The following is a 16,401-nucleotide window of genomic DNA, read 5'->3' on the forward strand; positions in this document are numbered from 1 at the left end:
ATCTATAGTTTATGTTAAAGTCAGACTTCTTTTTCGTGCACAGGATTTGTTATTCTAATGCCATTTCTATTTGTTGAGCTTGTTGTGCCTTTAGAGGGTATTTATTTATATTATACTTTTCATTTCAATTTTTTAAATACTAGAAGTTACACAAAACTACATGCTTTGTCTATCTGATGACATCATAAGATATTCTGATCAGTTACTCAGTACTTAAATTAAAAGTAGCCTTCATGTGGAATATTTTTTTAACTCTTGAGTAATTCCTTAGGTGGAAACTTTTCATTTTTATATTAGTAAAACTATGTTGAAGTTACGGAGGACGATTAGAGCCACGGAGAAAAAAAAAGAATTCTGGCTATAACTTCAGAATTCTGATTTTTTTTCCCCAAAAAAAATTCCAGAAGTGAGAATTTTGAAATTAAAGTGACTTTCATCTTAAGGTTCTGATTTTTTCTAAACAAAAAAAAAAGAAAAGAAAAAAGACAACAAACAGAAAGACCCTAATTTTTTTTTTTTTTGAAGTAGTGCTACTCCTTCTTTAGTACAATTTAGGGTATTCTATCCACCTTTAACGGACCTTCGTATCTTGTTCCTCCCAGTCACTAGGGGGCGCGTGTTCACTGTGAATAAATGTCATTCTGAGTTGACGAGGGCCGCCCAGCCATGTTGAGGAGTCTGTCAAGCAAACTGCAGCCCGCCATTGTGTAGAAACCAGGCTCTGTAGAGAGATAAGAGTGCTTGCCTGAAACTCCTTCATAGCCGGACAAATTGTACACCCCGCCGCTGTTAATTAGGAGAGAATACAGTTACACAGGCCGTGGGGGGGGAAAGACATGTCAGCCAGCAGCCTTCTTGAACAGGTAAAAAGAGGTATTTTCTGAACGTTTGCGAGGGCCAAATTTGTCAGCATCGCGACGGCTAGCGCAGGTAGCTTAGCTTCGAGGCAGCGGCTGTGGCTCAGTAGTGCAGTAGGCCTGACCACCTGCAAAACAAACTGACTGCTGAAAATACATCTCTTCATCTATTTTTTCCCCTTCCTCTCTTCTCATAAATCAAACCTTCATGAATCACCTGGACCCAATCCAGAGACCGAAAGGCCAAGCTAATAAAGGTAAGAGCTACTCACTGACTGGGGTTGTGAATACGGATCTCCTTACGTGCCGTGCGCTCTGAAAATCCTGCGTTCACGAGTGCTGTTAGCTTGTTGCTGGTAAAAGGCCCCTCTATGTCTATCACAAACTAGTTTTACGCATATTATAGGTTTAAATATAAAAACCGCAACGTTGTTTTATCTAAAACCGGTTCTGGAGCGTTTACGGTACAAGTTTTAAAAGGGTCCCCACAGGTAGCGTTGACTTGCTAATGTTAATAGCAAAATGATTCACGTCGGCATCGTTTTCCTGGTTAGACTGGTCGCTTTTCTGGCCAAAGAACTGAACAAAGACAACGTTTTAACACTCAGTCTTACTCTACAGCACACACTAAACGGCATTTTAGCTGCGTTTAATCTACAGGTGCCTTTCTCTATGGCTAATGTCAGCCAAACCCGTCAAGTTGAAAGGACTCGTCGCTTGGTAGCGTGCTAATGTTAGCATGTTGCTATGTTAACCCGAAACGACACGTCTCTACACATGCTTTACCACCACTTTACCACTAACGCTATAAGTATACATTTCAATAAATTTTGACCTGTTTCTATGATTCCACTTGCAGTTATCAATCTTTACTGTGATACTTGGTGATTAGCGGGATGCCAGAAGAAATTTCAGCAAAATTTGCTATCAACATTTTCAGAAGAGTTGAATGTCGAAAGGAATTAATTTAAAATTAACTTCAAATGGCACAGACGTATATGAAAGTTTAAAATGTTAAAATCCAAAATCCTCGAGCAATTATGTCCTCCCAAAACGACAAGTTGCAACCCAAAACGTAATATCACAAAATGTGTGTAATTTTTATTTTTTATGTAGTTATGAAATATGTTTTAATCATTCAGTCTAAAGACAATTAATTCTCAAGGCATTAATCTATTGAACAATAAAATTATAAATAAAAAAAATCAACTGTTACTTTTAATAGATGTGCTGAATTTGAGATTGTTTACGAAAAATTGTCAACCATCTGTCAAACAAAATGTTCAAAAGTCCTGGATGTCATTATTCTGTCCAACCTATAAATTGTAAAATATTTTGACATTTTGAAAGGAAAATGTACTTTCAAAGTCACAATAGACTTGGCATTTATCACATTAGGAGGATTCTGCTTCTGATTTTGCATTAGATGTACTTTAAATCATAGTTTAAACACAACATAGCGATTATAAAACATTATTTGGCTGGATACTGTGTATTATATGCCATTTATTCACACTGTGTTTAATTCTATAATATTGGACCATTTACATTTACTGTCATAGTTCCCAAGCCTCATAAAACATCTTCTACATGTTTAGTGACAGAGAATCTAAAGCCACCCATAGTGGTGGCAACGTTGTGTAAAGGTAAAGAAAAGGATCTGAAAAATGTCAATATTATCAGTTTTCCAGCACTAGCATTTAAATTACATTTTTCTGATAATCTCAACACCATTAGACACACTTTTTCCCTCTGGTTTGAAATCAGAGATTTCAGATTAGTTGAGTTTTGTTTTACTAGAGCTTAAAAACTTTAGACTACATAGGGTTTTAAAAAATTAGCCTACCTACAAACAAATTTGGCACACTTTCTTTGAATCAAAAGTCTTCCATTATCCCCCTAACAGGAAGTACGTGGATGAGGAATAGCATTCTGAATTTACATTACTATTAATGTAAATACAGATCCAGTGATCGTTGCAGAAATATCAGCCCAGATTCACTGATGGTAACATAGCAGTTAATAACTAACGTTTCTTGTGTGTTAGATTTCAACTTTATTGCAGTCTTACTCACATTTCTGTCTTTCATGGGTTTTTATATCATTTTGATCTGTTATCAGTAACAAAGTCCGCCTCTTCAGTGCATCAAAACATCTTTTAACTTGCTCTGGCTGCTCCCTCATCATCTGATAAGTTTAATCAGATGATTTTTTGTTTAGAAAAAGTCAGGCGATGATGGTGATATAAATAGAAACTATAACATTTCTATATCGGATTCACAAACCTGTTTGTCTTTTTTCTGTTCAGTGCAAAACGGAGCTGTGACCCAAAAGGATACTTTGAATGACGATGAGTTTGAGCCTTACCTGAATACTCAGGCCAGACAGGTGAGCATTTGACTGAGGTTTGAGAAGGTGATGAAACGCGTTGACCACCATGTCCGCATTTTCATCATGCACTAATAAAAAACATACCTTTATTATTTTTTGACAATGATGGAAGTGGAGTTTGCAAATTAAATAAAAAATAATCACAAAAAACCACCTTCCTACTTGCCTACAATGGGTTCAAATTTATAAAAATTGTTTTCCATGTAAAATTATTTGAAACTTAATTTACAAAAACTTGTTTCCAGTTGAATTCTGTTATCTGGGGCATCACTGATTAATTTTTATTCATTAAAAAAAAAAAAGTCATCCTCCACCTTTTAATCTGTATAGCGTCATTTATTTTGCTTTTCTAAGGATTGAAGGATTTTATATCTGAAAACTTTTAACAAGTATTTGGTTGTTGTTTTACCTGTAAGGAAATGCCATGGAGTAGAGAGAGGTCCGTTTGCTACCTCTCTCTACTAAGAAGTTACAAATGAGTGAGAGATGCTGAAGGTCTATTTGTGTTTAAATATTCCAGGAGATTGTGTTTTCATTATAATCCTGTTTAGTTGCCCTTTTGGTAATGCTTTTAGACTAGACTGATATTTTGGGATCAGAAGTTTTATCCAGTGTTGTTTTTTAGGGGTTTGAAACTGACTTGTTGTATCCATCCTTCAATCTGTTGTTGGTATAATTTGCTGCTGTTTATCCATCCTCTTAAGTCAGAGGTTTTTTATATTTACCGAGTCCAGTCAGTGTGAAGGTATCTCCAGATGACTACATAGTGAACTTCTGTATTTATACTGTAAAAATTGGCTGAAAAGTATGCTGGATTCTGGACAAATATGGAATTTTGACATGATAAATGTGCGGGAATAATATGGAGTGTTATTTGAAACACTGTTAATACCGTGTCTGTTTCTGTTGCAGAGCAATGCCTATACGGCCATGTCGGACTCGTACATGCCCAGCTACTACAGTCCTTCCATTGGTTTTTCCTACTCCCTGAATGAGGCAGCGTGGTCCACTGGTGGGGACCCTCCTATGCCTTACCTGGCCTCCTATGGACAGCTGAGCAATGGCGAACCCCACTACCTCCCAGATGCAATGTTCGGCCAGCCCGGTCCCCTGGGGAGCAACCCGTTCCTGGGCCAGCATGGCTTCAACTTTTTCCCCAGCGGCATCGACTTCTCCGCATGGGGCAACAGCAGCTCTCAGGGACAGTCGGGGACACCGCAGAGCTCTGGCTACAGCAGCAGCTACGCCTACGCCCCCAGCTCGCTTGGGGGTGCCATGATTGATGGACAGTCTCCATTTGCACCTGCTGCCAACGAACCCCTCAACAAGGCACCTGGCATGAACAGCCTGGACCAGGGCATGGCGGGTCTTAAAATCGGTGGTGCTGCCCCTGGTGGGAATGGAGAAATGGCTCCGAAGGTGGTTGGCTCTGGGCTGCCTGGTGGGGGGCCATTGGGCCCTGTATCTTCTGTTGGACCTCCCAGCATGCCCCCCGTCTCCATTGCTCCACCCAAGCCGGCCTCCTGGGCCGACATTGCCAGCAAACCCGCCAAGCCTCAACCCAAGCTTAAAACCAAGGGTGGCATGGCAGGTGCCAATTTGCCTCCTCCGCCCATTAAACACAACATGGACATTGGCACTTGGGACAACAAGGGCACCATGCCCAAAGCTGCCACCCCTCAGCAGGTGCCCTCTATTCCCAGCAACGGGCAGCCACCTAATCAGGCTTCTCCGCAGCCTGGAGCCACAGCTGCAGGGAACCCACAGATGCCTCTGAGCAATGGACAGCTGGTTCCACCTGTCTCCCAGCTGGGGCAGCATCATCTTCCACCTACTGGACAGCCAGGTATGGCTCAGATACCCCAACCCCTCTCCCAGGGTCCACCACCGCCAAACCACCAACAACAGCAGCAGCCTTCTCAACCGACTCGCTGGGTCCCTCCGCGTAACCGGGCCAATGGGTTTGGAGACGCCGGCGGAAGCGGGTCAGGCCAGTCGCCTCCCTCCTCTTCCAGCGTCAGCGTGGTTCCCGGAGTCCCGTCCGAGCCTCACCCCGTTTTAGAAAAGCTGCGGATGGTTAACAACTACAACCCCAAGGACTTCGACTGGAACCTCAAGCAGGGCCGCGTGTTCATCATCAAGAGCTACTCCGAGGACGACATCCACCGCTCCATCAAGTACAACATTTGGTGCAGCACGGAGCACGGCAACAAGCGGCTCGACGCCGCTTACCGCTCGTTGGCGGGCAAAGGGCCGCTTTATCTTCTGTTCAGCGTCAACGGTAGCGGGCACTTCTGCGGTGTAGCGGAGATGCGCTCACCGGTGGACTACAACACGTCTGCTGGCGTGTGGTCGCAGGACAAGTGGAAGGGCCGCTTCGACGTGCGCTGGATCTTTGTAAAAGACGTTCCCAACAGTCAGCTGAGGCACATTCGGCTAGAGAACAACGAAAACAAACCGGTGACCAACTCTCGGGACACACAGGAGGTACCGCTGGACAAGGCCAGGCAGGTGTTAAAGATCATCGCTGGATATAAACACACCACTTCCATCTTCGATGACTTCTCTCACTATGAGAAGCGTCAGGAGGAGGAAGAGTGTGTGAAAAAGGTAAAACACCATTCCTAAAATGATTGAAACGTGTAATAAAACATTTGTTCAACTCTGAATGTCGTTATATATTGAGTTTTTCTGTCACATTATACAGAATGAAAAGTTTTAGTACAAGTTTGATTTTTATTCTAAGTTGAACTATTTTCTCTGACTTGTTTATCCCTCCTCTGTTTATCACTTGAGCTGCACAATATAAAAAAACAGTGTTGTAGGTAAATGTAATGATTGTTGTATCAATTAGAAGAAATCCACTTTTTCTTTTTACTCATGACCTCTGACCTTTGGCAGATTACCATGATCTGTCAATTGTGGGAATCTACTACAGTGAAACTTGTATCTAGCCTTATCGGCATCCAAAGTGTACATTGATGACACTTGGTGTATATTAGCCTTCAATTACTGCTTTCCAGTGTTAATATGCAAACACATGACAATATAGCAAAGTATTGTGCAGTTCTTATATATTTTAGTCATAAGTCAAATTATAAACTGGAAATACCCTGAATATGTGTGTGAATGTTATTTTTCAGCTTAGCTGCCATATTGGTGGTGGTTTTGGTTTGTATGCAGGAACTACAGCCGGACAAAATATCATCGCAACACGAGTGTGTGCAATATTCACGCTACTGTTTGGAGAGCAGTAATTGTTGGTTAATATATTCCAAGTGTTATGAAATTGCATTTTACATGCTAATGTAATATTTAGTTGGAGTCTCATGGCAGCAGATCCTCACACTGGACACAGATGACCTTGGCTAAGATGCTGAAGGCCACAGAGTGATGGAAGAAGAAAATAGGCATGCATCGCATCTCTCCAGATATTTCAATATACCAATGTGTGCAGTAGCTACTTGCCATAGCACACAATAGGGTGTGTAACACTTTCTGGTATAGTCCAGAAGCTTAACTCCTTTCTTTTTGTTGTAACCTTTAACTTTTGGCTTTACAATGAACCAGATTAGACCATGAAACGGTGAAATACTATATTTATTTTACAGTTGTTGCACTTTATCATTTACATAGTGAATTTAAAGCATGAGGAATAAAAGTATCAAGCAGCAGATTTTGGATTCTTTCACAGGTTGGGGTGTTTGATTTAATAAAAAAAAAATTATTCCTTTCTTCCATGTGTTTGCACACAGAACAGTTTTACAGTTAAACTGTACATGTATGATTATTGGAAACATACTTTTACAGTCCATTTCTTTGCTGTGTAGTTTTACATTTCTTGAATGTCATTTTGAACATTTAAATAAATGCTTAGAAACGGTTTATTTTCATAAATTTCTGAAAATATTAACTTCTCTTTGTATTGGATTACTACTCTAATTGTACTATATTATTTTTACGGTATCAAAAGTTGTTTTTAATCTAAAATGTTTGGTTATAATTGAAGTCTATGGATGGAGACCACGTTGTTTATGTTGTGCTCAGTTTCCTGTGCTGTGTCTGACAGGTGGAGGTCCAAGGCAGTGAGCCATATCCCAGCAACCCAAGCAACAGGAGTCATTACAGGCTTCAGGTAACTTTGCTTGAGCTCAGGAGTAATTTGATGCACATGTATTGTTGATTTATGCCATGGTATGTTGACTTTTTAATAAAAATGTGTTTGCTTTTTTATTCTACCTGCAGTTATTTGACACTCTTCACAGTATACAATCTATCCCCTTCTGTTATAAATCCATTGGAAATGGGGAAAAACATGTTTTATTGTACTTTATTTTGTACTTATTGTTTTTAATTGTTGCTTCTTCTTTTTTCCAGGAGCGCCAAGGACGAGTCAAGTAACAGTTGGTGCTTTGGTCAAAGGACTGCAATGCCCCTTCCTAAAACCCTGTCCGCTCCAGTACATTATTACATTCAGATCTCTAAGAAATTCTAATAGGGGTGAAGATTTAACAAAGGACAAAAGGAAAAAATAACTAAATGAAGACTTTGATTTCTTTTGACTTTAAAGACTTACTTCGAACTTGTAGTAAAAAGGAAACGATTATTCATAGGACTACAACTAAATGCATAGCATCCTTAGCTGAAATCCTTTTTTTTTTTTTTTTTTTTTTGCCCTACCCCATTCCACTACATACGCTTTTTCCTTGTATGCTGCTTTTTCCTTTCCTTCTTTCTTTCCTTTATTTTTGTAAACACAAGGATCGGCATCCATTTTTTTTATGGTCCAAGACTTGAGTCTGTAATTCTCACACAAACCTTAATGATCAAAAATCCATACAGAAAGCAAATAGAAAAAATTAGCGTCCCCCTCTGCTCAAAAAAAAAAAAAAAAAAAAGAATGGAAAGATCTTCATCTTTAAAAGCAACTCTTACACCTGTCTGCAAATGATGCTCAGATCATCAACCGAGAAACCCAGAGCAACTTCTTCCACAGTGGATTCCTCACCGACGGCTGGTGCCAACTATTCTCACTTCAGTTTCTGTTTGTACATGCTTGCCATGTTTTTGTTTAGGAGGACTACAGATGTTCGTTTAAAAAAAAAGAAGAAAAAAGTAACGCCCTCTGTGTTTTCACATGTTGTCGGAGTGTGTAGGGGAGGTGGGGTGAGGAGGATCAAGGCAGGAACACAAAGGAAGGGGGTTAAATGTTTAAATTCAGAGAACATGTTAAGTTGAGCTTTTGCTCACTGTATAATTTTATGGGGAAAAATGGGGCCGTCTGTTAACAGTCTTCATTGGACTTTACGCCTTTTTCTTTCTTTCTCTTGAAGAAGTTGAGTCATTGTTGCTATGGGCTGCTTTTTTTTCTTCCGTTTTCTTATGACTGATGCGAGTGGCCTTGCCCCCACTCTTTCTATTAATCAGTTCAAAAGTAATAAATGTGGTATATTCAGCAGAGTTGTGTGCATTCCTTATGTTCGACTTGAAAGTGGCTTCTTTATTCAGCTTGTTTTTACATGGTATTAATGTTTTTTTTCTGCTCAGTTATAATCAACCTGCAAATGATGGAGGCTCTACTTTAACCCTGCTTTGCCTTTCCTACTGCTCCACTTTTCTGTCACCTTGTCCTCCACACTCCCCAATTCTTATTTCTGCTCAGCCAGACATTCATAATAAATCATTAATTGCAGCCATGCATTGCTCGGTGTCATTGTCAGTTTAGAAAAAAAAAAGGAAACCTTGAGAACTACTGGCTTTTATTTGTGGCATAATAAAGATGCTCCACAAAGTTATGTTGGGTTTTGCTTCTCATTGGCTATTTGTACTTGCACTTATTCTCCTTTAAACCAGTAAAGTTTAAACTGATGTTTTCATGAGGATTGAATTCCACCTCTGCATTGGTGCATGTCGGTTATTGTGTGTCAAACCAGAATTTTTATAAATGGAATGCGGTTGTTGCAGACACACCTTTGTGTTCTTTAGGCATTCAAGTCAAATGTCTGCGGTGAAACTGTCCGGGAAAAGCCGTCAACTTCTCATGATTGTGTTTAGAATAATGCATCTTCTACCTGCTTAAGGTAAATTGAAAATACATCCTAGAACTACGTATTTCGGATCGTTTCAGTTGTTTTTTTTGGCATGAAATGTGGTGACTCAGCTTGATTAAAAACCTTACATACACTCACTAATTGGTGGAAAATGACATTTTGTAAAATATGACACGTACAAGATTCCGTAATTACCATAAATATTCGATTAATCCACATTCCGCCATTTTCTGTCTTGGAAATTATTTCTGTAATAGTCGAAGCGGACACAAGAGGGCGACACATGATCGTTTACCGTCCCAAGTTCTTCAGCCGGATTCAGTTCATCGCCTCAGGCTTCCTGGACACGAGGCCTTGTGCTACAAGGTAAGCAATACTGTCTATAAAATGTACCGGTGTGGAAATTTATCACGTATCTGATCGGAAATTGAGAAAAGCTTTATAATCTGCAAGAAATTAACTGAATTAGGCTTTTCAAGAAGATTTTTGGTCACGCTTGCGCAACGTTGGTGTGTAAATGAACAGCAGCCTGTATTGCAGCTTTCATTTCGGATTTTCTACATTTCTGAATATGTTTCTTCAGGGCTAGAGGTGCCTCAGCGGTTTATATACGTCTTAAAAATAGAGCTTTTAAAGTGATGTGGGTAGTAAGTGCCATAATAATCACCGTAATGTCTAATTTGATATCCAACATTTTACATTTGCAAAAAAATTCAAAAGGGCATTTATTGTGCACTTTGACGCATTTTTCGCATTTAAACAAGCAGAAATCTAATATATGTACCGGTGTAGACCTGTTAGTAAAAAATAAATTGGCTGACTATTTGATATTCTTGCAGTCAGACTAATTGTCAGCATATTAACAGTAGATTGTAGTAGGACTTAACATAAACAATGGGTTTTTAGCCACTTCCAAGCCAACAGCAGGAGCTCAGTGTTTCAGCAATTATGCATTTTTCTGGAAATTTGCTCCACATTAGTGACCCATAAAATAGAATGTTGCTTCTCCTGGTTTGGTTCTGATTCTGGGAATGCAGAGTGGACTTGAACCAGAAGACTTGATTGGTCTGGAAGCTTGATGGGAAAACAACAGCTCTTTAAAGTATTCTGTTGCTAAGCCATTCAGTGATTTATAAACTAACAAAAGTATCTTAAAACATATTTTCCATCAGCTTTTGGGCCTGATCAGTAGTTTTTAGCCGCAGTAGCTAACTCTACATTGTTTATGTTAGCATCCAAAGATGACTTCAGTTTTGTTTGTGCTGAGCTGGAGAAGGTTATGGTACATCCATGCTCTGACTTGTTTCCAGCCTCTCTTCAGTGCTTGAATGGGTTCATAGTCACCTGGTGACATTATGATGGAGTTATGAGTCACCTGCATATGTATGGGACCTAATCTCATAACTGCTTTTTATAACGTGAGCGGAAGCATGTTTGCTAAACGGGATGCGTCTGAGGATGGAACCTTGGGGTACCGGTCATCTCTGATGATTGGATAAGATTGTTGGTAGGAGGAAAAACAGAATCTGTTTTAGTCTAGTTATTTTCTCCTACTAAATGTGTTTTTTAGTTGACTTGTACACTAGGCATGTTGGAAAAAATAAAGTTTTTGGTTGTAGAATTTTTTTATGCTACAGAAATTTGACCTTTGTAACAAGGTCGTGCACATTCTGACTTTCGCTGTACGTTCGTTCTGCCAGAGGTTTCACACTGATGGCTTTAGGCTTAATTTGCAACATCTGGATGGTTCAGTGTAAAAGATGTTATAGGGATGCTCCGATCAGGTTTTTTGATGCCGATTCCAATACTGATCATCAATGAAGCCGATCACTGATCACTGCTACCAATCGCCTGGAATGGTTGCCAATTTTTCGCTTTTGGTATAAATGATACTATGTTATCTGACAAAATGGAAAAATTATCTGGCAATAAATTCACCTAATTTAGACATAATAGACACATTTTAATACATATCTAAGATCGTTTTTTTATTTTTTAAGTTAGATGCTGCAGCTTTAAGCAGATGTAAAAGTTCACTGTCTGGTGGAGGTTGAGTTGCGCTCCGTCTGTGAAATATTACTATCAGTAGCGCGTAGCGGGGGTCCAAAAGTGAGAGCAGAACCAGCGTCTTACACTGCTAGCTCGAAGACTTTAATTACTTTTCTGGTTGTTAGTTTAGCTTTCTGACCGTGATGCTAATCCGGTTGAGTGTTGGTAGCTGTGCGCTGCTTTACCTGCTATCTGGCCGCTCGGATGTCCTTATTTCCCTGCAGTGAGCCTCGATGTAGCCAAACTCCGTCAAGTGCTTGTTCTTTAAATGCCATATTAGATTCGTTGTGTTGATGCATTTTGACGAGCTTCACCCGCGAGGTAATTTTTCAACGCACTCTCGGATATATAAATCGTTTTTATTACATTTATCGTGGGGGGTGGGCGATATCGACTTAAAATTTTATCACGATATTTTGTAGTACTGCTGTGATAATGATAAACGTCACATGCAGACGTGTGACTGCACACAATAACGGCTCTGAATCACATTTTCAAATTAATGATATTAATCTACGCTCTCATTAAACAAACAGTGAAAAGTTTTGGGGTTTTTGCATCATTAATAAGAATTTATTGCAACAACGATAAATCAGAAATCTTATTATGGCATGAATGATAAATGATAAACAACACAATAAATGCCCACCCCAAATGTTTCATTATCACAACAGTACAGCAAAATACGACAAAACTTCAAGTCTGTGTCGCCCACTGCTGGGGATAACCCTCAGAAATCAGATTCACCCTTATTACAGGCGAGTTTATGGTGAATGGCCGGCATCTAACAAAGTGACAACAGCCTATAAAAGAGCCACGGCTGGTGAGCGTTGAGTGTGTCGGGAGGGAGGGAGCTCCATGGCACGTGTCGTCTGTGTGTTGTGGTGGGGGGGAGGGTGTGTGTGTGTGTGTGTGTGTGTGTGTGTGTGTGTGTGTGCGCGAGGCAAGCGTGCCGCCCTCAAGGGGTTCTCCTGTGACCCTTATCTGCGTGTCTCTGGGGACGCCTTTCAGCCCCTCCTGGGATGCAAATGAGCAGCCATAAAGCAGGGGCGCATGGAGATGCCCCATACGGAGAGGGCGGCGGAGAAGAAAGAGAAAGTGGTGCTGGAGGTGGAGGAAGAAGAGGAGGAGAAGGAGGAGGAGGGTCAGCTCTGGAACATCCCACAGAGTGAATATTACGCTGAGAGCATGCAGGAGATGAAGTAGCAAACTAACAGACATGATGGGAGAGTTTGTGATGGTGTGTGAGATGGCATCCTCAACCAACATTTTCTTTCCTTTAAATTGATCAAATCCATAAAAATAAATAAAAATGATTATACAGCTACGATTGAAGATATAATTATTTATGTATATCTTAAATCCTGACGGGATCGATCCAGAGAAAACATTCTCGACTCATGAGATCCTTTTGTGAGCGACGTATTACACGGTTTGGGTTCATTTTGCACTGCAAGGTCATGGTTCTGCTTTATTTTCCCCTCATTATCATAAGGCATCCATCTCTTTCTTCCATTAGTGACGCTTCGCCATGTCGCCAACCCGACCTCTATTTTCGTGACTAAATTAGATTGCCTCTGTCTTCTCCTGCATTTTACTGGGAAAAAATAATCTCCCAATCAAAATGAGAAAATTAATCCTCTAAATATCATTATGTAGTTTGTATTAAAAGATAGATTGCACAATCTTTTTCTGAGAATATTATTATATATCAATGCATTTTAAATGCGTATCGTCAGTTGGAAGTTTCAGAATCTTCTATTTTACGCTATTTATGTTTATTTTATTTTAGTATTAATTGAATATGGCGGCCTCATGACATATTCCTACCTCTTTTTACTTACATATATGTAAGAAATAAAAAGATGTCATGTTGGGAGATGGTTTTTCTGGGCGGTGGGGGAGGGGCCGTCTGTGTATGGTCACCTGCTCTCCAGCACCAGGGGTTCTGCAGTGTTTGATGTGGTCGGCATCCCCCTCCGCATGTCTCCTAATTGTATTGAGCATTGTGACGATGCATAATGTGCAGACAGGCAGAGGGACCTGAAAACAGTTGATGACCTCTGTCTCAACATATGTGGCACGCTCACCCGCTGCACACTGTCATTGTGAGGAGATGAATGCATGCGAATAGAAATGCGTAGATGTAGACCTGCTATATAGCTGTGGTATCTATTTTTTATTTTCTTTAAATAAGACACGGCTTTTGCTCTTAAATAAATTTGTTAGTGAGGTTTTTAGCTGCTGTTGCGTCTGAAATAAATCTGAATTATATGTCAACTTATTTTAAATAATGAATTTTTACCACATTTTTTTTATTTTTGTCTGCATATTGTGCCTCCATCATCTGGGATGTAGGTCAGCTCACATCTTTGTTGCCTGCAGCGATTTGCAGCTTGAATCGTTTGATGTAAGGCTGTGATTTTCTTTTATTTAATACAATAATTTATGCTCATTATTAAAATTACTTGAGGCTTTCTTATATTGGATTTTTTTTTTTTTTGTACTTTGACAAGAAATACTACAGATAGAAATTCAGTCCATAAAACGACGACTTTATTGAAATGTTTCAAAGAAGGAAAAAACACAAGTGTGATGCTGAAAGTGAGAAACCCAAACGGATCGTTTCAAATGCAGGGAAGCGTGTTGCAGCTGAAATCGAAGCTAAAGTTATAAACCAACATGCAGGAGGATGACTTTGAGTTTTTTACAAGACAAATACACAGCAGGAGTTTGATTTATTGCTTCCCATAAGTAATATCATGGCAGTATTTTTCTTTTTTGTCTTTTTTTTTTTTACCTCATAAGGAAGTGTATTCTCACAGAAAACACACAGACCTTTGAAGTGTCCCACTGTCACCACATGGCAAATCCCCCCAGTGTGATCCCTCTGTCCACTTGGCTGCAGGAGTAACACTGCAACGCTGCCTATGGCTCTGTTTGCTGGGACAATATGGAAACCAGTATGTTAACCGCCCAGTGCCCAGTGGTTGTGGGTCTGTGTCCTAAAATATGCATTTGCTCCTCTTGGATCTGTGCGTGCAGGCTGGTTAATCTGGATTGTGAAGCGCGTTAATCTGTGCAGCCCTGTCCTGTCGCCTACACGCTGCAGGTGAGGGTCGACTGTGGCTTCTCTCTTGGCATTCACCGCGTGCCTTAATTGTATTGAAATTAAATCAAGGTCCACTGTGAACACAAAGAGCTCAAACCCAAACTTCCAAGCATTCGCAGCTAACGCTCCCATGTCCTCCTCTAATCTGTCATGTGCCGCACGTTGAACTTCACTCCTTCTTTCGCTGCATGTTTTCGCCTCTTTTCTGTTGCAAAAGTGCAAAGAAATTTCTGCCTCCGCTCAGCTGTACTTTCTCATTCCCTCTTCCTCACCTGTGATCTGTCCTCCCTGTAGGCTCAGACGCGGCTCTGCGGGTCTTTCACACGTCAGAGTGCCAGCCATGTTAATCCCACACAAATGTGCAGTCTGACTTAAAAAAAATAATGTTTTCTGTGCAGATAGTACAGAAAAAGACACAAACACACACTGCAAACGGTGGCTCGCACTGAACGGCACATATACATGCACGCATGCAAATGTGGATGTGCAGCAACAAAATTTGAGGGGGGGGAGAGGAAAAAAAAAAAAGTGTTGTCATCAAAGCAGGGTTCACAGCCTTCAGATGCTGTTTGGGTAAACAGAACAGAGAGACGAGAGCGGCAGAGCGAAGCTACCTTTGTTGCACCATAAAGAGAGCAGCTGCCCGGCTACCTGATCGCTACCATTCCTGCAGAACATCTTCCCCCTGAGAGCAAAACAAAGGAAGGACGCTCGGTTTTTTCACGAGGACACACCAACGACGCTCCGCAACGTCCTGATGTGAGCAAAGCGCCGGACTCTACGCGTCGCCTGATCTCTGGAGCTCAGTACGGCTTAACCAGACCAAACCGATCTTCATCCCAGTTGGTAAAGCTGTGTCGCTATCTCCCTCTCGCCCTCCCTCCTGCTCTCCATCTCTTTACTGTTCTCTCTCGCTCTGTACACTCTGCGCATGTATCTGTACAAACCAGAAAGCAGGACCTAAATATCAACACACACACACGCACAAATCGATTTGCAAGCAGTAAAGTGTGATGGAAAGAAGGAAAAAATTCAGAATTGAAGCTTTTTATCATACAAATCACTCCAGGAAATCACTTTTTTTTTTTTAAACTCTTCATCACTGCAATCAGTCTCTTTTTCCGTTTTACCCTACACAATGCTACCACAAACAGAATCTTTCTTTTCTCTGATCGAATACGTCCTTCCTCTCTAAGGCTGAAGCGAAAAACAGCAGAGAAGATGGAGAGTGTGTCCTCCTTCAGGTCCTCGCTCCCGGTCTTGTTGTTGTTTGTTGCCGCTGTAGTTGTGGCTGCGCCGCTCCATCTCCATCCTGTCTGGGTTCTTCTGCGTTGGGAAGACACAAGGGGTGGCGGGATGGCAAACAGGGGGAGACTGAAGGGACGGGATGCAGGCAGGTGTCACGCATGCAGTCAAGGGGGAAAGGAGGAGAAGGTAGCAGGAGGAAGAAAAAAAAAACACGGACTCAGCTAAATTCTAGCCGTTCATCGGCTTTAGGAAAAATCCATTTGGATCTGCTCAAGACAAAACCAGAAACAACGGGGAAAAAAAGCCCAGGATGTAGAATATACATATATAAGCCAGGTAGGTATATATGTATGAGGATCCAAGGGAGAAGAAGGAGAACAGGGAAATAAGGGACGGACGGACGAGGAGGACAGGCGACTGGCTCACACGCAGACACAGTGCGCTGAGGAGAAGGCACGGGCTTCAATTTATGCTTTCTGGTCGACACCACCCCCCATCTCACATACATCCATACACACACACACACACACTCTCACACACACAAACACACATCTATCGAATGTCCCGCCCCTATCTGCCCCTGTCCCTATCCTGTCCCGTACTGGATGCATGGCCCAGCTGATCAGTGCACAGGGATTAGCCAACAGGGCCAGCTGGCAGGGATTACACAGGCAAAGTGGGGGGAGGTTTGCAC

General features: G+C 41.1%; 2 protein-coding genes across 3 annotated transcripts in view; both read left to right on the forward strand.

Moving 5' to 3' along the window:
- The first annotated feature begins 677 nt into the window (after nucleotides 1–677).
- Nucleotides 678–9,043, forward strand: ythdf2 (YTH N6-methyladenosine RNA binding protein F2). Its single transcript, XM_008399964.2, has 6 exons — nucleotides 678–863; nucleotides 1,090–1,114; nucleotides 3,166–3,245; nucleotides 4,161–5,858; nucleotides 7,318–7,383; nucleotides 7,626–9,043. Exons 1-6 carry the CDS (start codon nucleotides 837–839, stop codon nucleotides 7,647–7,649), a joined length of 1,920 nt encoding a protein of 639 aa, XP_008398186.1. The 5' UTR covers nucleotides 678–836; the 3' UTR covers nucleotides 7,650–9,043.
- Nucleotides 9,044–9,511: 468 nt separating this feature from the next.
- The window catches only part of msrab (methionine sulfoxide reductase Ab), a 68,474-nt gene continuing 61,584 nt past the window's right edge, over nucleotides 9,512–16,401 (forward strand). For both annotated transcript variants that reach the window (XM_008399961.2, XM_017302484.1), the window contains exon 1: nucleotides 9,512–9,664. The gene's annotated coding sequence lies outside the window, so the exon portion shown is untranslated. The remainder of the gene's footprint in view (nucleotides 9,665–16,401) is intronic.

Source organism: Poecilia reticulata, linkage group LG22 (genome assembly GCF_000633615.1).
Source record: "Poecilia reticulata strain Guanapo linkage group LG22, Guppy_female_1.0+MT, whole genome shotgun sequence".
NCBI lineage: Eukaryota > Metazoa > Chordata > Actinopteri > Cyprinodontiformes > Poeciliidae > Poecilia > Poecilia reticulata.